A 23,047-nucleotide genomic window follows, 5' to 3' on the forward strand; every position below is an offset into this window, starting at 1 on the left:
GCACAGATTTAATAAGAGTGCAACGACCCGTCATATTCACAATTTTGACTGTCAGCCCCTAATTCTTTCGAAACTTTTATCCAGAAGCCCCATGAAGTTATTGATTCCTAACATTAAAGCTAGGAGACTGGGGGTTTGTTTTAAAAAAAAATAATAATTGAGATGAGAGAGATAGTACGTGTCAAAAGGGGTGCACGTTTGTCTTTATTAAAACAAGCAAGAAAGACGCACATTTTTTCTATTTGGCGTATCAATCATGAGTTGTTAGTTCTGATCTATCTAACGGTTTACAATTTTTTTCATCCATGATGGGGTCCGCTTGACAAAACATGTAAAGCTAAAATTAAGGAAATAATTTCACAATGATCCACTAACTAATAAAATCAGAAATCTATCCCATGAGTTAGTGTAAACCACTAAATTATTGACTACTCTAACAAACAAAATATTATTCAACTAATTTGAATCATTAATCTAACAATCTACGTCCTGAATCCATTACGAATCGTGATGATGATGCAAATAAGTTGTTAGAACCCGACATCGGTAGTAATTGTTGTGACCATTATTAAAGCTAGCCTGAAATTGATGTTAATCAAGATGATCATAACAACCAAATGAACCTGCTTCGCTGTCGTAATCGGTGGTGGTGGAGTTTGCGCTATCATAGGAGCTGGCTTCGCTGTCGTAATCGGTGGTGGTGGAGTTTACTCTCCGGCTGCTGTCTGGGGGATTTCCGGCTGCATCCATGTCTGTAACTTGTACTGTTTTTTTATCTGCTGGCTTCTTTCCGGCTGCCCTCTTTTTGTAATAAATTTTGCATAGCACAATATCCAACTACCCAAAAAAGAAAAGTAATTCAATTAGCACAGTACAAAAATATTATTACTTTAACTTAATTATAAATAGAAACTAGGGTTATTTCTAAATTATTGAAATATAATTAAAGTATAATTAAATTGAAATTAGAATGTGAGTAGGGAGAATTAGAAAAATATGTAGATAGTTACATACCCTCATACTGGTAGATGCATTTCTTTTCCTCTTTAGTTCATTGGTTTTGGCTTTAGAGGATTCGGCTTGATCTAGGGTTTGATATTCATGCATCAACCACTCGATCTGTCTTCTTCTGATTTTCATCTGACTGTGTTCCTTCGTAATACTTCAAACGCTTTCGGAGTCCGATCACTTTATTCTCATCAAAATCATCCCTGATTTTTTTATCAGCTCCGGTACATTTCCAATATCCATTATTACCGGCATTCATGTACTTCTTTTCCCTTGTAGTGAAGAAATACCATAAATCATCCTTTCCTTGTGGTTGGTATTTTTCTGCAGGTTTAAATTACAAACACAAACTTAATAATGTGTAAATAACTACCAAAAATATAATAACAGATAATCTTATCAATTTTTTTTAATAAGTATATATTCTGATAAGTATTAATAAGTTCATATGTATGTAGTACTCCGTATAAGATAAATTTAGAAAAATATAATTGAATTATCGAAAGAATCCTCGATCTAAAGTAAAAATCAAATAAAGTATGGTTTAATTCTATGCTATACTATTGTCTTTTTTTAATTTTAAAATATATTAAATCTCAATAATCAACCATCACCGCTGACGAGAAAAAGTGAAAGATAAAGAGGTTGATATAATATTTTTGGTTCTTTTTTTTGTTGCACATAGTAATAAAGACCCAAAAATCACATATTTCACAATAGTTTTTAATTTAAATATGTACTACGTATATCTATAAATAAAATCTTAAAACTTAATTTGGACTTAATTGAATTTTTGGTTTCAAGTCAAATAATGATGAACTTGGTAAATTTGAGTAAGTCCGATATAGTCCGACAAGTTTGAACTGGATTGGATTGGAATTTAGACTTTTCTCAATCCACTTACATCCCTAGATCCCTAGATAGAAGTAGAAACGATAATCGATTTAAAAACAAATTATCATGAATTTAAGAATCTGTTTGTTTTATCTAATTGTAATTTTTTAACTGGAAGAAAAAAAATCAGGAAAAATCAATTTTAACGTACAAAAAAAAATTAAAGAAAATAATTTCCGACATTATTTCAGTCATAATTTAAACAATACTTGTGTATTGGCTTTTAGGCTATTTATAAACCCTAAATTTGCAATCTTTTTATATTTTATTAAAGATACTTTATCCATTAAAGTAACAAACTTCAAATACTAGGATAATCAATCTACACAATACTCATCTACAATTCAACCTGCACGTGTGTCGTCTTGTCGTCTAACAAAAACCAAATAAGCTAGTTTACGTCAGAACTAAAAAAAAGAAACACAAAAGATGAATATAACATGAATTCATAATTAATACGGAGTATTCATAATTTAATCAAGAATTGCACCCATGCAAGAAACAAAACGGAGAGTAAGAATATAAAAAATTGCGGAGAGTATTAATTTACATAAGAATTATTTTAATAGTCAAACTAAACGTACCAGTAAGATCTCGAGGATGGAATTCATAGATATTAACTTCATACATTGGATTAAAGGGCAACTCAATGCCGTTGATCTTGTACTCGAGATATTCTTTAATGAGTTCATGATCAGTGGGATCAAATTTGATCCCACTGATCATGAACTCATTAAAGAATATCTCGAGTACAACTTGGATAAGGCAGTTGTACAACTTGTACTGGGGGTTGTTGCGGTGGTTGTGGTGGTTGTTGCGGTGGTTGTGGTGGTTGTCGCTGGTGTTGTTGTTGTTCGTTGTTCTCGGTAATTTGTTTATCCGCCATGGTAGGATTAGAGAGAGAAAGAACGAGGAAATTTCAAGGATTAGAGAGAGAAAGAACGAGGAGAAATAATTTGTTGATAAAAATATAATGATGGGGGCAAATACTACAAGAAATTCTGATTTACCCTACTTAGTCTTCAGGTGTTTGACTTATATAGCTAGCTCACAGTTAATCCTTTCTCAACGAGGATATAATTTACTTATGGTCACTTTTAGTCAACGTGTTATCAGATACGATATTGTCGGGATCAGAGGGAAAAATAATACCTGTGTATTGTAGGATTTAGAAAAGAAATACTCCGTATCAAGTTTGAATTTTAGTGAATTTTAGGGAAAACAAATACCTGTGTATTTGTGTCTCCTTTTTTCTTTTCTTTTTTTCTATTTTGCCTTTTCTTTCTTCCTTTTCTTGGGAACCCGATAACTCATTCCATCGAATTTCTCGCATCACTCTTTCTAACCTAGCTTTCTTCCGCCCTATTCTCGTCTTTGCTATCAATGTTGCTTGTGGAATGCTACATTGTCAATGACACAAATATTGTAACCGTCTGTATGATTTCATATTATTAATTACATGCAAATCGAACTTTAGCTTTGTTTTTATAGCATTTAACGTAAATTTGTAAATGTTAGTCTTTTACGTAACATTTCTGTAAATTAAATTTGTATACCTTGGGAGATCGTGCGCGTTAGCGCACGGTCCAACAACTAGTATTAGTAAAGTTTTAAAACTTAAAAAAAGTTGAGTAAAATTTATCCCCATGTACAATTTTTTATTGTACATCGTTACACATAAGCTGAGTACTCCCTCCGTTCTTGTTTATAAGATTTATTAGTCCCCTTTATGCATTGATATGTTTTTTTATTAGTCTCTTTTAGAATATTTCCTTATTTGTTCAACAATTATTTTACTTTTAACCCCCCGTCAAAAAAAAAAATATCACTTTTACCCTTATATTACAATTGTAATTCTCTTTTCGTCCCAGATAAATATGCAAGTGATCCCTTTATTTTCTAATTTAACAACACTAAACACTCCGCCTACCCATTTTTCTTAACTAGCTAGGTGTCGGGCGGCGCGCAAAAAACGATAAATCAAGTTTTGCACCACATTTCCACTTTTAGATTAGTGTATTATTGATAGACGAACAACCTACTCTTTGTTCTCAAATAAGAATGCATAGAGATCAAATCTTGAACAATGGAATTGTTTTTTGAGTATTGAGTTAACTCTTTTACAAACATAAAACACAACAACGAAGAAGTATATCAATAAAATATATGTATAGCTATTGGGCTCATGGTCATAACACAAACATGTATTATTCTGATTTTCAGAAATTATTTTTGATAAAAATACACATTCACAGTTTACACTGTGTAACCAATTGGACAATACTATTACATCAGATACCCAAATAACTGCATTATCACATCATTTGATCATAACACGATCCTGGACCCATGGTTCCACATGCAAAGAACTTGATTTGCCTGATTCATCAATTTCTTTTGCAAGTCCAATACCAGTTAGTACAATCTGCACACAAACACCATTTTTAGCAGGAGGCATTATATATATACTTTCTCTGTCTTTTAATACTCGCAACGTTTGGACTTTTGCCACTATTCATATAATATACTTTGACTATTCATAGTGTTTTTTTATATAAGATAAAACATAGTCATGTGAGATCTTGTTAGATTCGTCTCAATGTGTATTTTCAAAAGATCAACTTTTTATAATGTGTATTTTTGCATAAAAAGAATTTAAGATATGAATGATCAAAGTTGTGCATTGACATGCGTGAAACTAACAAACGTTGCGAGTATTAAAAGACGGAAGAAGTATTTAAAATGAAATGATAAGAAATGCATGTAGTCTATCAGGTAGCATCCAACTTACATTTCCATCAACATCCATTAGAATATTTTTAGATTTTAGATCTTAATACACAATCCCGTTCTTGTGAAGATGTGACACATGCAACATATATTATTAAGCAGTGTAAAGTCTTGCCTGATCCTCACTATTCAAAAACAAATTTCAAAGCCAAAATTAAATCAAAAGAAGCATCAGATTAAAGCTCTAAAAATGGCATACCTGAAAATCCTTTGTCCATAGAGATTTTAAAAAACAGATGTGCTCCATTTAAAAAATCTAAAATTAGATAAAGTTTTGACTTTGTCTGCAAAGAGCATACTACAACCGTTTGAACCAAGTCGACATGCCACCACTACAAGAATTTGTATATTTAACGACAACCTAATTACGACGGGTCAAAAATTTCGTCGCAAAAACCTTTTGCGACGGGGCTAACAACCAAATAATGACGGGAATAACCGTCGCATAGGTCTTTTACGACGGGTTTACGACGGATTTACGACGGGATTTCTATTAACGACGGCCCCCTTTTATGACGGGTTCGCGACAGGAAATCCCGTCGTTAATCAACGATTATTGGCCTTTCGCGGCGGAATTTCCTGTCATTAATAGTACAATTTTTTGTAGTGCACTTTCCCAGCAGCACCTCCACACCGAACTGGCCAAGATAATTCTTAATCTTTGATTCTTCGCTCGAAAACAAGTAGGTACTCCACTAGCTATAGTACTGCAAAAAAATAAAAGAAGTGTAACACAGGTAAATATTACAAAATACGACCAAATAGCAAACTAATGAGCACCAACATTTAAGTCAAAATAAAGTAGATGTTGGAGTTTTACTCCTTTCGGTCTATGTTGAAAAACTCCAAATTATGTTGCTTCAAAAGAATTAAAGTTTCCGTAAATACAATGTGGTTTTTCCTATAATGAATCATCAATTTTGGAGCGTAAGTATTGAATTGATTGTGTAATTCAGCTAATTGATTTGTTGACCATTATTACCTTAATTGCTTCCTCCATTTATGGCCTAATTGATGACCAATTAATAGCCTTCCATATTTGTTGATCATTTTGGCCTATTTAAAAGGGCAATTGATTCTTCCTCCAGACACAGAAAAAGAAAACCTTATTCATTTTCTCAAAAAACAAAAACACAAAATCGACCATTGTTCTGGGCATTGCTTAAGGGTGTTCTCAATCTTCGTATCCGTCCACACCGGAAATGAAGAGTCGTGTAACCCTGGGGGTTGATTGCCATGAGTCCGTGTGTGTAGCGGGGCAAATTCAACTTTAGGGCAGTGATTGGTGTCACGCCACGACATAATTAAAGATAAGCCATTCTAATTTAATCTGCTATTAGTCATATCTCCTACAATCTAAAGTTGAATTTTATTTTTATTATTATGGCTAGTAGTATTGTGTAAACGCATATTTTGTTGTTACTATGATTTTATGTCCAATTTCAATTCATTCTATTTATTTGTTAGATCGACATTCAAGGGTTTGATAATAATATCAAAAACGAATATATATTGGCGTACATGTTTGTTGTATACTGGATCTTGATTTTTATTCTTTGCTACTGTTCGGTATTAAGATTTGGATTTGGTTTTTTCTTAGTTTCTCTCATTTTGATGGGGTTTATTTTTACTAAGGGGTTGTCTTGCTTTGAGTTTTTTTTTTTTTTTTTTGATGATATGTACCAGTATTGAATTTTGATGTTGATTTGGTGGATGAATTGATCTTTGGTTATTATATAATTTGTAGGGTTGGTTTGTTGGTGTGATTACAGTAGTATACTTCGTATTTGATTTGGCGGATCGAGCGGGAGTGTTTCAGGGAGTTGACTAGATTGGGATGTTCTATTTAGGTTTGAGTAGTGAACTACTCCGTATTCTTTTTCATTTAGTCAAAGATCAGAGGTGGAAAAGAAATAGCAGTTTTAAATGGAGTGATTGCTCATTGCTGGCCCTCATTGCTCAGTTTAGTAGGATGCTTCAAAAGAAGCATGGTTGCACACTTGTACTTTTGGACGAAATTAGTGGGCTGATTTTTGTAACAATCATATTAATGTCTTTCATGATTTTGCTTCTATTTAAGATATCTTCTTGATTTTCTCACCTTATTCATTTTTTTAATTGTTACGTTTTGTCAACCTCTCTGGCTTTTCGTTTATGGTTTTAGATGACTTCTTTATCATAACCTTTCCGGTTAATCTTCATTATTGACATAATTTTGGGTACATCCATAAGCAAACCGACGATATTATTCACTTTATTATTTACCTTGAAATTTTGTAAGCATAATCTTTGTTCGGATAAGAGGAGCATAGTCAAGGCTTTAAACAATAGAGTGTTGGTTAACCAAAATCAAACGATTAGTCAAGTTTACGTAGATTGACTCCCGATTCACTTTGTCCAAGATACTATATAAAAGGGGTGTTTTTTTAACTGAATTATTTTGTGTCAATCTCTAACTAATTTATATGTATACAATCTCCCTTGTGTGGTATTATTTTGTCAAACTCTTTATGTTGGTGAATGTGGGGGGTTTTGTGAGTTAGTTTTTGAGGCAAATGAGTAGTTTTACTATCGGGAATACATAATGGGCAATAGGATTAATTCAAAGGATGATCTAGTATTAGCAAGTTGATTATTGATCCTTATTTTATTATTTCTATTATTCTTTTGGGTCATGATCGATTAGGAAATATTTATGTTTTTACTCTAAAGGAGTATGAGTTCATTGTGTTATTTCCTAATCTTGCTATCAATGGTTATGATGTTTGTGAAATCTTTGATAAGTTTATGTCACGAGAAACCCTGTTAGTGTGTGACTAAAGGGGAAATTGAATTATGAGAGTTAATTCATGAGAACTTTGAAGTTTGGTAGAGTGAATTTGTAAGTCATATATATTTATATATTTGTTTCATATACTTGATTCTCGAGGTATAACATATCATTACCTTTGAAAGACCTAGTTAAGGTGGATTCATTTATTTTTCTTGCATTGTTTATTAAGATGTAGCAAGTTATATTTTGTGGAATAATAAGGTAATGAGGTGTTTTCTAATAATGAATAAGACTCTTATGTTGTATGATTAATTCATAAGTATAATTTGGCGCTAATTTCTTGTGAGTTATCAATTAAAGTGGACATATAAGTGTGTTATGGTCTATTATACTCGAGGGAAGTGAGACTCGTCAAACCATGAAGGAGTCAATCTCTAATCACAACCTTTAAAATTATTCTAAGAAGTGACTTTGTTGAGGCTAAGGACAAGCTAGGTTGGTGATTAATGGGTTCTCTAAAACCTTAGTGTTTAATTAGCTTAGTTACTTCCAATTTATATTAAATTCATGAATTTATCCTGAGTGGATTTGATGCATATGTGTGTTCAAATATGATTGACTTTGATCTTGTTCATATGGCTTGTGTGGATCATTTTTTGTTGCAATGTACACGCATTAATGCTTCATATGAGATTACTATTTTTTTATTTTTCACAAACAAGATGAAAGATACAATGGGACAAATAAGTTGGTAAAGGTACTACCAAATTGAAATGAGTATGTGGTGTTTGGTAATATAACCAATTGAGTGACCATCATTATAGTATGTTCCTAGCATATTATTGTCGAAATTTATGTGGAAATAATATTTCATAAATTGAATATGCTAACATGTTTGAAGTTCTAATGGTTTATGTTTGGTTATCGACTTGATATTGTTTATGTGGTAAGCAGAATATGTAGATAATCTTGTATTGCAGGTGGAGAATATGAAGTGGTCTCCATTAATTACTGAAATGTACCTTGGGGTGATGGTCAAACGAGTATGTTTGAGATGTTCATTAAGTAATAGAAAGTGATGAGTCTATTATGGAGTTGAGTATCCATATCAATGGATTCTACCATTAGGAAAAAAAAAAATTGATGCTAGCTAGCTCATTGTGGGGGTAAGGTGATTTTTCTGTTTTTCGTCCACATTTTTATTTACATATTACTATGTATGTGGGTTGTCATGTACTATGAGTTGATTGTAAAATGTGAACTCCATTGTTGGTGAAGCCAACTCCATAAGTATTATGTGTTGTGGCTTACAAGCTATAATTGAGAGAGCTTGTAATGTAATTAGAATATATATATATATATATATATATATATATATATATATATATATATATATATATATATATATATATATATATATATATATATATATATATATATATATATATATATATATATATATATATATATATATATATATGCTTGAGGCATGGATATTGATCATGAAAAATTGTGATATCATGTGAAAATGAGAGGAATATGAGATTCTCATCAAAGGCCTTTGTATAAATTTTTTGCTGGAGTCAGCATTGAGGAATGGATTTGAAGCCTATGTGGAGTGAATTGTGATTGATACCCGTCTTAAAAATAACTAAGTTCAATGGGTCAAACGAAGTCACAAAAGAACTCAAGTAATGTACTACAACCATTCCTATTAATAAAAGTGATGTAGTATTTTTTCTACTATCATATGTGTAAGGTTGAGCCAAGGCTCTTAATAAGTTCATAGCCTTGTAAAGGTGGTTTGTGACAGTACAAACTTGATGAGCTTACCTATGTGAATGTGGGGGTTACGCCCAATCCCCTATGAGGTTCCTTAGGCTAGGACCTCTAGAGCGTTCATGAAAAACCAGGCATAAGTGGGGCATTGACTATTAAAGTTCGCGAGAACACTACTGTTTTGAGAAAAGTTTGGTGCGCTCTTGTGTTACTACAATCCCCATGGTTCAAGGGTAATTCTACCTTACATGGTTGTATGACATACTAGTATGCACTAGGTATCAATTCAAGTCCACAAGACATTGATACTTGTAAAACTAAGTATCCCTTGCCCAGAACATCTTCTCTTAATAAAGCCTATTTTCTTTTGAATCATGTGGGGGAATGTTGGAGTTTTACTCCTTTCGGTCTATGTTGAAAAACTCCAAATTATGTTGCTTCAAAAGAATTAAAGTTTCCGTAAATACAATGTGGTTTTTCCTATTATGAATCATCAATTTTGGAGCGTAAGTATTGAATTGATTGTGTAATTCAGCTAATTGATTTGTTGACCATTATTACCTTAATTGCTTCCTCCATTTATGGCCTAATTGATGACCAATTAATAGCCTTCCATATTTGTTGATCATTTTGGCCTATTTAAAAAGGCAATTGATTCTTCCTCCAGACACAGAAAAAGAAAACCTTATTCATTTTCTCAAAAAACAAAAACACAAAATCGACCATTGTTCTGGGCATTGCTTAAGGGTGTTCTCAATCTTCGTATCCGTCCACACCGGAAATGAAGAGTCGTGTAACCCTGGGGGTTGATTGCCATGAGTCCGTGTGTGTAGCGGGGCAAATTCAACTTTAGGGCAGTGATTGGTGTCACGCCACGACATAATTAAAGATAAGCCATTCTAATTTAATCTGCTATTAGTCAAATCTCCTACAGTAGAAACAATAGAATCCATGTAATTAGTAGACTAATGAGCACTAACATTCATAAGTTAGTCTAACGGAGCAATATAATAGGCATACCGTGATAGGCAAGCACATTCATGGCCATGAAAGGCTATGAATTTTTTTTATTATTGTTATTTACATAAATTGTAAGATTTTTATTAGACAAACAAGCATTAATCATATAATCGAATTTCAGGGTACGCATAAACAATTTTTTACTATAAGAAACTTCTAAATATCAATCCAGTGGTTTAAGAAGTAGAGGCCGTAATAACAGTCCTAGAGGGTCGAAGCAAAGAAATGCATATGTTGGCTTTTGCCAAAATTTAATGCCAGCGTAAATTTATCATACATTATGAAAACTATATTATGCTTGCTTCGTTGGCTACATGGAGTAACTTGATATGCTTACTTCCTTGTTTTGAACAAACAAACAAACACTAATTAATTTCGAGTGTGTCTCATTTAAATAAAGTACTAATAGACCTGAAACAAATCAATTGTACCTAATTACAGTACCTCAAATACATGGATCGGGTTCCGTTGGAACAAAAACTGACTCAACTGAAAAATTAATGCCGCTAAGGAAACTTTCCAAAGGACTTAATTAGAATCCGAAAAACTATATTTAATCATATCAAGTTGGTTAGAAGGACTCTTTTACCAGCAGTAAGCTTAACTATTGTCACACATTTTGTTTTCTAAGTTGTTACATAGTAGGATTATTCTTCAGGGGCAGGTAACATGTCTATTTCAAGAGGTCTATTTCAATTCTTCTAATGTCAATAATGAGTGGAATATTATTCCTTGAGTTATTTCAGTAAATTAACTAATTTAGAGAAGCAAATAAGAAGTAACTGAAGGAAATAATAATGCATTTGGTCCAAGTTTGCATTTAATGCATTTAATGCTAAGTCTAATAAATGCGGTTTAGTATTAATTAAGCAAGTTAATTATTCAGTGAGATCAAGTGATCTGAATGCCTAGATAGAGGTCGCTTCAGTTCAAGTGAAATTAATGTTATTAATGACACAACTTACTCTTGACTGAGTTCGCAGGGTCACACAAATAATACTTGAACAGATCAAATATTTATTTGAATATTATATTCAATGAATACTCTAATTATGTCGAAAATGACGGATGTTGGTTTCAGTGGGAGCTAAACAAACTGTCAAAAGGCAAATAAAGAATATTTGCCGAAAATGAAGATATTACCGGATACGAAAATATGGTTCATAACAGAAATATAAATAATATCGAAGTCGAAGATATTGCCGGAAACGGAAATATGGTTCGTATCGGAAATATTATCGGAAATAGAAATATTGCCAGAATCGGAAATATTACCGGAAACGGAAATATTATCGGAATCGGAAATATTGTCGGAATAGGAAATGTTATTGGAGTCGAAAATATTATCGAAATCGTACATAATGTTCGAATCGGAAGTAAATTCCGGAATCGGAAAAACAAATCGGAAGCTCGACGAGAGACAGTCCAGCGCATGGGCCAGCCCATCGCTCGACGAGCTATTCCACAAGTGCATCGCAACACGCTAGGCAACAAGGCCCAACGCACAAGAAATGCACGCCAAGCCGCAAGGCCCAACGCACAAGGCTGCACGCCAGGCCCAGCGCTGCGCGCATGGAGCTGGGCAGGGCTGCTTGGGCCAACGCACAAAGCAGGCCTCTAGCCTTGCTTGTGCATCAAGGTTGGTCGGTTTTGGCTCCTAGGGTTTTTCCTATTTCCTATAAAAACATGGCCTATGGTCATGAATAAAATACATCAATTGAAATACAATTCAATACACTTTGCCTATCGCCTAAAAGAGAGATCCTAAAATCATAAACCTTATATTATATCCTAGTTCGTACGATCTAAGGCGGATCCGAACGTACTGTGGACTTTCTACGACGGAGGGACGACGTTTGACGTTCTAATTTGTTCTTGTTCGGTTCGGGAGCAGCTAGGGAAGGCATGCATCACAAAGTGTGTTCACTAAATTATTCTAAATGATTATGTGCATTTAATTTTGATTCTGGCATTTATGGTTTTTCTACATGACATTAGATTGTCCATAACCTAACAGTGGTATCACGAGCCTCTAATTAATTGCATAACCATTTAAATTAATATGGATTAATCTTATAAATTTGCAAATAATTAAAGGGGTGAATTAATTTGGTATAATTAATTGCAAATTCATGCGATTATTAATTAATATGTTCGTAGGATTTTCGGCAGTTTTGTCACTAATGATCGGAATCTTATGATTTTATAGTGAATTTCGCATGTAAACGGCGTTTTAAAATTTTGACAAAAATACTAGTTTTTGGCGTAACCCAAAATTCTCCTTCTATCTCTACTTATCTGCAATTTTGAGGGTTTGAATTGGAGGCGTGCGGTGTTGCCGGCGGCGGATGTTGAGAAGGAACAAGAAAACGCGTTCGGGTGCTGGCGAATTCAAGGGCCAGAGAGGAAGAGGAAATAGCGGCAAGTGAGCGTTGCAAAGGAACTCTGGCCTCAAAGTTGAGGAGGGAGACTACCGGCGGTGATACCTTTGTGGTGGCCGGCAAAACAGAAAATCAAAGATGAAGAGGGAGACTATCAGCGGTGAGATTGCGTTTGTTTACTTGAAGTGTGTAGATCTGATGGAGATCGATCGAAGACGATAGCAAACTACCTGGGATTCTGGGAAGGGATGGAAATCAGGATGACTTAGATAAGTGGTTGCAGCGATAAAACATGGGAGCACGTTGTAAATTAGGAACGATTGTATTCTTGCAGCGAACACAGTAGTGTTGGAAGTTGTAATTAACCTAACTAATTGCAACAAATTTCATCGGCGCGCCCTGCGAATTGTTTTTTTTTAAACTGCATTTTTCACAACGCTCAGTGGACTAAAACGTTGTATCAAGGTCATTTAAAGTTTGACCCGCGTTGACCAGACCCTTATTTCACCACTTATAACTAGCGTGTGCGATTGATGAGTTGCAAATGATGATTTCTCTACTAGTGACATAAAGTAAGCTTATTTAATATTGAACTGACCATGAGTGGAGACCAACTGTTTGTTATAACTGCAAACTAGTTGGACATTCAACCATTGAGTGTAGGAAGGGGAAAACTAAGAGAATATGGGTGCAGAAAAAACAACAAGTTCAGAATCACACAGAAGTGGTGGCACCAGAGGTGGATCAGGAGGGGTTTCAAAGAACTCTCAGGCCAATCAGGGTTAGACCTACCAACTTGGTTCCAACACCAGTTGTTAATTCTTTCCAAATGCTGAATGATGATGGTGGTCACAGTGCTTGCAGTACTGCTGAGTTGGATAGGGAAGATGACATTGAGGAGGGTAGCACAGGAAGAGGGAACTCTTCCAAATCTTATGGATAGGATATTATCATGGAATGTTAGGGGTATCAACCTAGCTCAGAAACAGGATACTGTGAAGCATTTTCTTCATAAATATCATGTGGGGTTAGTTGGTCTCCTAGAGCATAAGGTTAAGCTTCCTAACTTAGGGAAGCTTTACCAAAGAGTTTTCCCAAATTGGTGTTTCTCCAGTAATGCAAGTTATCATAATGGTGGCAGAATTATTTTGGCTTGGAATCCAGGAAGCTTTTCTATGAGTATCCAAGCAGCTTCTAGTCACTTTATGCATTGCTTCATCCAACCAGTGAGTGGTATGCCTAGTTTTTTCTGTACTTTCATTTATGCTTTCAATGATAGCTCTAATAGAGAAGTGTTGTGGAAAGATTTGAAAGCTTTAAACACACAGGATGCCTGGATCTTGTGTGGAGATTTCAATTGTGTTATGAGTACTGATGAGAGAGTTGGCTCCCCTGTTAGGAATGCTGAAATAATGGATATTTGTGATTGTATGCATTTTTGTAGCATGGAAGATATTAAGAGTGTGGGTAATTTCTACACTTGGAATAATAAACAGCATGGTGCAGCTAGAGTTTTTTCTAAAATTGATAGAATAATGGCTAATCCTAAGTGGTTAGGTGTTTATAGCTCAGCTGAAGTGTGTTTTATGAATGAGGGTTGCTTTGATCATTCCCCTAGATTGTTGACTGTCTATCCTAGGGATACAGGGGGGGGAAAGCCTTTTAAGTATTTTACAATGTGGAAAACTGCTCCTCATTTTCTGACTCTTATCCAAGAACAATGGAGTGGTACAGTTCAAGGGAGCAAGATGTTTGGTGTTGTTCACAAACTGAAGAAGGTGAAGTTGGTGCTCAAAGAGTTGAATAGAAAGGGATTCTCTGATGTTCAAGCTGCTGATCTTCAAGCATACCATGACATGATTGCAGCTCAGACATCAATGCATCTTGATCCTGCTGATCAGAGTCTTGCTGATGCAGAACTCAGTGCAGTGCAGAATTACAAAAATAAACATCAAGCTTATTTAGAGTTTTTGAAACAGAAGGCAAAGGCTTCATGGATTAGGGATGGTGATGAAAATACCTCCCTCTTCCATCAGAGTATCAAAGCTAGGAATAATCATAACCAAGTTTACATCATTCATGGCATGGATGGGATTTGGAGAGATAATCCTGCTGATATCTCCCAAGCTTTCTTGGATTATTACACAACTTTGTTGGGTAATACTCACACTGATAGATCTATTCTAGAAGACCTGTTCTTAGTCATATTGTCCAAGCTGGTCCCTTGATTACAGATGCTCATAGAGATATTCTAAATACTCCATATACAGCTGATGAGGTGAAGAAAGCTTTGTTCTCTATTCCTGGTAGGAAAGCACCAGGGCCTGATGGGTATGGATCCTACTTCTATAAAGATTCTTGGAACATTGTTGGTGATGATGTTATCAATGCTGTTCTGGATGTTCTCCAACAAGGCAGATTTCTTAAGGAATTAAATCATACAGTCATCACTCTCATTCCTAAGACTAAATGTCCAAAGAATGTTAGTGAATTCAGACCTATTTCCTGTTGCAATACTCTGTATAAATGCATTACTAAGGTGATTTGTGGCAGATTGAGGCAAGTATTACCAGATTTGATCATTGAGAATCAAGGGGGGTTTGTACATGGCAGATACATAGTGCATAATATCATGGTAGTTCAGGATTTGGTAAAACAGTATGGTAGGAAGAGTGCTAAACCAAGTTGTATGATGAAGATTGATCTTCAAAAAGCATATGACACAGTTGATTGGGAATTCCTGCAATAAATGTTGGTACAGCTAGGTTTTCCTGGAGCTTTTGTGGCTCTTGTGATGGAGTGTGTGACCACCCCTAAGTTCTCTCTGATGCTTAATGGCACAATGCATGGCTTTTTCAAGTCAAAAAGGGGTTTAAGACAAGGTGATCCCATGTCTCCCCTTCTGTTTGTGATCTGCATGGAATACCTGTCCAGAATTCTCTACAAAATGAGTGAGTTGTCTCAATTTCAATTTCATCATAGATGCAAAGAACTTAAGCTCACTCGTCTATGCTTTGCGGATGATCTAATCCTGTGTAGTAAAGGTGAGTTCCCCTCTGTGTATCTTCTGCTTCAAGCTTTTAAGCTGTTCTCCAACTCTTCTGGTTTGTTAGCCAACAAGCAGAAGTCAGCTATCTACTGTTGTGGTATGGCTGAGAATGAAATCAACAGAATTGTCAATGTTTCTGGTTTTACTAGGAGTCAGCTCCCTTTTAAGTACTTAGGTGTTCCCATCTGTGCTAAAAGAATTTCTGCTGCTCAATGTGATGTCTTAGTGGATAAGATGGTTTCTAGGATTAAAGTCTGGAGTTCAAGGAATCTTTCCTACACAGCAAGAATGCAGCTCATTAATTCTGTGTTGATGAGTATTCATATGTACTGGGCTCAGGTATTTATTTTACCCAAGAAAGTACTGCAGGAAGTTACTAAAGTTTGTAGAGCATTTCTCTGGAGTGGGCAAGCTTATAGTCAGAAAAACAGTAACATTTCTTGGGAAAGTTCATGTTGTGATAAGAAGCAAGGTGGACTTGGATTTAGAGATGTTGTCAAATGGAATATTGCAAGCATTGGAAAATATGTTTGGGCCATTGCTTCCAAGCAGGATAATGTTTGGATCAAATGGGTTCATGCTGTGTACATTAAGGATGGGGATTGGTGGGAGTATAAACCTGTAGCTTCTGGTAGCTGGTATTGGAAGAAGATATGTGCCATAAAAGAGAGATTGAAACTAGTTTATACTCAAACTGAGTTAGCTGCTATGCCTCATTATTCTGTGAAAACAGTTTATGAGAAAATCATTGGACCAAAACCTGTGATTCAGTGGGATGATATGGTGTGGAATAGGCTGAATATCCCTAAGCATAGATTCATATGTTGGTTGGCAGTGCAGGACAGGCTTCAAACCACTGCAAAATTGGCAAGATTTGGTGTTAGTAATACTGCAACTTGCCTGATTTGTGGACAAGCTGATGAAGATCATAAGCATCTGTTCTTTGCTTGTCTCAAAACTTGGTTAGGAATTACTTATTCCACTGGTAATTTGAAGCAGCTCATAAGGTGTATTGCTCATGGCAGAATGTCAAAGTTTAGGAAGCAAGTTAGCTTTGCAATGCTAGCTGCTGCAGTGTATGCTGTTTGGTCAAGTAGGAATGGTTGTTTTTGGAATGCTTCCTTTCCAACTGTTCAGAATATGGTAGCTAATTTAAACATACCAAAGTTTTCTTCCCGCCCAAGTTTTTCTCTCGGCGTAGGTTAGGGTTTTCCTCTTATCCTACGCTGGTGCCATGGCAGGAAAATCCAAAGCTCGGAAGAAACTAAGCAAGCCGATTGGTCCTACTTTGGAGTCTCAAGCAAAGAAGACGAAATCCATGGATGAGTTGTTGGATGTTGCAGCCATGGAGGTTGAAACATGTGACGATGAAACGATCTCCACAGAAGAGGAGGATGAGATTCTTTCACCTAGAACTTCGCTCTCTACTCTGAAAACTCGATCGGAGGCACACAGAAATTTTTCTTCTTGGTTGTCGGTGATGAAATCGGGGAATGGGCAAAGTGCGAAGGATTAGGTAATCCCTATTCCTATACTGCAAACTGATTGTGATGATGATGATGACTGTATTAGCAATAATATTGTTAGCATAGACTTAGATGACATTCAAGAAGAGGTTGATTACTGGAATTCAGCTATTGTGTGTGCTGTGTTGGGGGCTAGCCCTCCATTATCTGTTATTGAGGGGTTTTTTAGGCGTATTTGGAAGAATTTAGGGGTTGATAAAGTAGTAGAAATTGAACATGGAGTTTTCATAGTTCGTTTTCTTACCATGGAGAATCGTGATAAGGTTCTTGCTGACATCAAACCTACTTTTGATAAGAAGCCTGTGATCTGTAAACCATGGCACAAGGATATTGTTCATTTTAAAGATGAGGTGAAGGTGGTTCCTATTTGGATTCAGTTGAATAATCTGGAATTGAAATTTTGGGGGTTGCATAGTCTAAGTAAGATTGTTGGGACTATTGGTAAATTCATACAAGCTGACCAAGCAACAATCCATAGAGATAAGTTGCAGTATGCTAGAGTTCAAATTGAGGTTGCAATAACTCAGAATCTCCCTGATAAGGTGCAGTTTCATGATGAACATGGTAGTCTGAAATGCATTAATATAGGGTATGAATAGAAGCCCATAGTGTGTGAACATTGCAAGCTTCTAGGTCACCTTGTTGTGGATTGTAGGAAGCAGAAGGGTAAAAAGAAGTGGGTGCCAAAGGTGGTGAACAAACCTGCACTCCCTGTAGTGGGAAAACCAGTTGAGACATTTGTGCAGGCTACTAAAACAGTTAAACACAAGAAGGAGATGACAGCACCTGTTATGGTGAATAACTCTTTCCAGGTGTTGGATACTCAATGTGCTTCAGAGGAAACAGGGGAAAGGTTGATTGTTTCAGGTAGCTTGAGAAATGGTTCATCAAGTGATGGAGGTGGAATACCTCCTGATATTGATGGATAGATTACTGTTCTGGAATGTCAGGGGAGTAAACAAGGGCACCAAGCAGAGAGATGTCAAGTCTTTTCTGCACAATAACAGGTGTGGCATTGTTTGTCTCCTGGAAACAAAGGTCAAAGGAAAGAATCTTGGTGCTTTGTACCTTAATCTGTTTAAGGGATGGTCCTTCACATCCAATACCATGTCTCACCCTGGTGGGAGAATAATTTTAGCTTGGAACCCTGGTGAGTTCCAGGTTAATCCTATGTTTTGTTCCAGTCAGTTGATTCATTGTGAAATAGTTGTGAAGAATGGCAGTAGTTTCTGGTGTTCTTTCATCTATGGGCATAATTCACAAAAAGAAAGGGTGGCATTATGGAAAGATCTTGGTGATATTGCTGCAAGATTGAATGGACCCTGGATTTTGATGGGTGATTTCAACTGTGTTCTTCACGCTGGTGAGAGGGTGGGGAGTGCAGTTAGACTTGGTGAAATTCAGGATTTTCAAAATTGCATTAGCAAGTGTCAAGTTGAGGATGCTAAATCCAGTGGAAACTTTTACACATGGAACAATAAGCAGCAAGGGGATAAGAGGGTGTTTTCTAAGCTTGATAGAGTTTTAATTAATCAAGCCTGGAGTAATCAATATCCTAACACTGAGGTGTGTTTCAGGAATGAGGGTTATTTTGATCATTGCCCAGGGGTTATCACAGTGTATCCTCAAGTGGCAGGTGGGAGGAAACCCTTTAAATACTTTTCCATGTGGCAAGCAGCTCCACAGTATAATGACATTGTCAATACTGCTTGGAATGGTGCTCAGTAAGGCACTAGAATGTTCCAAGTGGTGCAGAAGTTGAAGAATGTGAAGATAGCTTTGAAGAAATTGAATAGAGAAAGGTTTGGTGAAATTGAGGTTAAAGAAGTTAAAGCTTCTCAGCACCTCAGTAATATTCAAACTGCACTTCATCTAAATCCATCTGATGGGGAGCTAGCTGATCAGGAAAGGGTTGCATTACAGGAATACAGTATGGCTCATTCAGCTTATTTGAGTTTTCTGGCACAAAAAGCAAAGACAGATTGGATCAAAGGGGGTGATGATAATACTGCCCCTTTTCACAGATCCATTAGGCAGAGACACATTCACAATAGCATATTCTCCATTAAAGACATGCATGGAAAATGGATTAGTGATCCTTCTCAGGTTCCTGGTGCATTCTTAGATTACTACAAGTGGTTGTTGGGTACTAGTAATTGTGATAGAACTCATGTAAAGCAGGCTGTAGTGAACAAAGGTCCCTTGATTACTGATGAAATGAGAAATCTACTGAACACAGGATACACAAACGAGGAAATTAAAGCTGCTATGTGGGATATAGATGGGAACAAAGCACCTGGCCCTGATGGCTTTGGGAGTTCATTTTTCAAGGGTTCCTGGGAGGTTGTAGGGGGTGATGTTTGTTCTGCTATCTTGGATTTCCTAAATAGTGGGAAATTGTTGAGGGAGATTAATACAACCAGTATTACTCTCATCCCAAAAGGTAACTGTCCAGAAATTGTTCAAGATTTTAGACCTATTTCTTGCCGTAATGTACTTTACAAATGCATTTCAAAGGTCCTGTGCAACAGATTAAGGGATGTATTACCTGAGTTGATATCTCAGAATCAAGGAGCTTTTGTGCACAGTAGATTCATAGCTCACAACATTATGGTGTGTCAAGATTTAGCACAAGGTTATGAAAGGAAGAATGGGGGTGCTGGTTGCATTATAAAGTTGGACCTCCAAAAGTCTTATGACACAGTTGAATGGGATTTTGTGGAAGAGATGTTGGTTAGCTTACAGTTTCCTGCTCACTTTACACATCTGATTATGCAATGTGTCAGAACTCCTAGATATTCACTGTCTATCAATGGAGCTCTTCATGGATTCTTTGAAGGAAAAAGGGGCTTAAGGCAAGGTGATCCCTTGTCTCCACTGCTTTTTGTTCTTTGCATTGAATATCTGTCTAGACTTCTTTTGATGGTAGGGGAAAAGGATGGTTTCAGTTTTCACCCAAAATGTAAGCATTCCAAGTTAACTCACTTGTGTTTTGCTGATGACCTAATTTTATGCTGCAAAGGTGAGTTCAGATCTGTCCATCTCATGATGCAAGGGTTTAAACTCTTTTCTGACACTACTGGTCTAAAAGCTAGTCCCTCAAAAACTTCAGTGTTTTGTTCTGGCATGGTTGAAGCTGATGTTCAGAGAATTTTGGATATGACAGGGTTTGTTAAAGGCTGTTTTCCCTTCAGATACTTGGGTATCCCCATCTGCTCTAAAAGAATCTCAATAGCTGATTGTGAAAAGATAGTTGAGAAGATGTGTGCTAGAGTGAAACTTTGGAGCTCCAGGAATTTGTCTTTTGCTGGTAGACTCACATTGGTGAATTCTGTGCTAATGACCTTACATTCATACTGGTCACAAATCATGAGTTTGCCAAAAGGTGTTTTCAAAGCTGTTAACAGTATTTGCAGAAACTTTTTATGGAGTGGTTCTGCAGATTACAGAATTCCTGGAAAAGTAGCTTGGAGAAATGTTTGCAAATCAAAAAAAGAGGGTGGTCTTGGGGTGCTGAACCTAAAATTGTGGAATATTGCTGCAATGGGAAAACATGTTTGGATGATTGGAACAAAGAAAGACAACATTTGGGTAAAATGGGTGCATTCAGTGTACATTAAAGATAGCAACTGGTGGGATTATGCTCCCAAAGCTGGTGACAATTGGTATTGGAGAACAATCTGTCAAGTCAGGGATATAATGAAGGGTTACCTCTCTTTTGAAAAAGTTGTGCCTATGCCTAAATACTCCATCAAACTGGCTTACAACAGTTTGCTTCCTGTAAATGCTAGACAGCCATGGGCAAATGTTATCTGGGATAGGTTGGGGGTTCCAAAACACAGATTCATCACTTGGTTGGCTATGCTGGATAGACTTAACACCAAGGAGAAATTGATGAAAATAGGTGTTACTGATGATAATCTCTGTCTCTTGTGTGGGACAGCTGTGGAGAATCAGAACCACTTGTTCTTTAGTTGTGAATACAGCTCCAAATGTTGGGATAATGTATCTAAATGGCTTGGTATAGCTCCAGCTACCTCTGATCTTCACAGATTGATTCATTGGGTTCAAAAAAGGAAATTTTCAAAGTTCAGGAAGGGTGTGATCATCACTGGTATACTTTGTACAGTTTACCATATATGGAAGGAAAGGAATAATGCACTCTGGAATGCACAGATTAGAAGGATAGACAAGGTGTGTGATACCATACAGAAAACTATACATAATAGGATTTCTATTTTCTTACCTAGGGCTATTAGCACTAGGGATCATAGCTGGTTTTTAGCCCTGGTCACAGGGTAGTGTTCACAGGTTTCCTGTGTTTCTGATCAGAGGGCTTGTCCTCTTGATCTTAGTCCGAGTTGTACATGATTTTGCAATATATAATACTACTTGCTTATCAAAAAGAATATGGTAGCTAGAGTTAAGCAAAATGTTAGAGATCGAATTTTGGTTGTTTTACCTAAACATGTAACTAGGAGAGATAGCTTGTGGTTTGCTACTCTGTAAGATAGTTTTCTGTTTCTAGCTCTTAGATGGAATGGTCCAACCTAGTTGGTTTGTTCATCCTTGAGTTAGTTTAGGTTGTAAATCTGTTTTGAGCTTAATATTATTCGATCTTGCTTGCCTAGCAAAAAAAAAAAAAAAGAACTGACCATCCTTACTATCCGTCCATCTAATGAAGTCTTCCTGATCATCCCTAATGGACGAAGGTATTGCAGTAATCAAATCACAAATACTTGTAAGCAAAGGCCTCTAATCCTATCAATATTCAATTTTCCTTTTTTAATCACATCACTAACAAACCACTGAGCGATAGACTCCGGGAAATCCCTAGTAACTAAAGTGTAAAGAGGTGTTGGGCCTACCAATGATGATACCATAAGGACGTAGTTTTACCGTTCCAAATTCCGATAATCAACCCTTTATATAAAAGGAAACGACTCTGCAAAATGTCTAGCCACGTCGGGGATTGATCTGGCCCCGGATTAAAATAAAAAATGAAGACTTTTTTAAATACTACTTTTTATTAAAAATTCGAACCCAAAGGTTCTCGGTTAATAAGAATTTTCCAACCTAATTTAACCATTGTTATCCCACTTTTTGGACTAACGACATAACCGTTCTAACGTTTGGTCGTGTCGTGTCAGCCAGGTCATATCGTGTCGCAGGTAAACACAGCTCCAGGGAGATACGTCCGACGTCGCATCATACAACGAGGTACAGCCGACGAAAGACAGGCGACAAAGTACAAGCAACTAAGACGCGTCCTCGAGAAACGGGCTGATAAGTTGACCTAAAGCCCATGATAGGCAGCGCCGTCAAGCTAGCAAGAACGAGTCCAAGACTCACGCGAGAAGCGCGGAAGCAGTTGAAGGCTGAAGAGACGTGTGATGAAGATTCTCCTAACTTTGTGGGATTTTCTCAACCGATTAGACCGTTGAGAATACCCTATAAAAAGACGAAGATAATGATAAGCAAGCCACGTTCACTCAAGCCTCGAAACTCTTAAGTCATAAACTATTTCATCATTCATTATTGTACTTGAGATCTTAATTATCGATTCTCAGAAGAAAAAGCATAAACAATCATATAGAATACTTAGTGGATTGATAGCCTCATAGCTATCCGCGGTTTTTTACCTTATTCCTGGGTTTTCCGCGTCAACACTCCTCTGTGTCGTGCCTCATTATTTGTGTCATTGATTCTTTGCTTAGTTAGTGTCGACCCTAGCCGAAAGTCGCCCCCATACGAATTTTGGCATAAACAGTTTGGCGCCGTCTGTGGGGACATTAACTAAGTTTTACACAAAAGCACCCCTCTCACC

General features: G+C 36.3%; 2 protein-coding genes across 2 annotated transcripts; one reads left to right on the forward strand and one right to left on the reverse strand.

Moving 5' to 3' along the window:
* Positions 1-215: 215 nt before the first annotated feature.
* Positions 216-2,593, reverse strand: LOC110791838 (uncharacterized). The gene is made up of 3 exons (XM_021996594.2): positions 2,487-2,593; positions 1,015-1,332; positions 216-837 (listed from the first exon to the last, which is right to left on the reverse strand). Exons 2-3 carry the CDS (start codon positions 1,138-1,140, stop codon positions 592-594), a joined length of 372 nt encoding a protein of 123 aa, XP_021852286.2. The 5' UTR covers positions 1,141-1,332; positions 2,487-2,593; the 3' UTR covers positions 216-591.
* Positions 2,594-16,928: 14,335 nt separating this feature from the next.
* On the forward strand, positions 16,929-18,948 carry LOC130469479 (uncharacterized). The gene is made up of 4 exons (XM_056838819.1): positions 16,929-17,164; positions 17,267-17,809; positions 17,876-18,073; positions 18,171-18,948. Exons 1-4 carry the CDS (start codon positions 16,929-16,931, stop codon positions 18,946-18,948), a joined length of 1,755 nt encoding a protein of 584 aa, XP_056694797.1.
* Positions 18,949-23,047: the final 4,099 nt, after the last annotated feature.

This window comes from Spinacia oleracea, chromosome 3 (assembly GCF_020520425.1).
Source record: "Spinacia oleracea cultivar Varoflay chromosome 3, BTI_SOV_V1, whole genome shotgun sequence".
Lineage (NCBI taxonomy): Eukaryota > Viridiplantae > Streptophyta > Magnoliopsida > Caryophyllales > Amaranthaceae > Spinacia > Spinacia oleracea.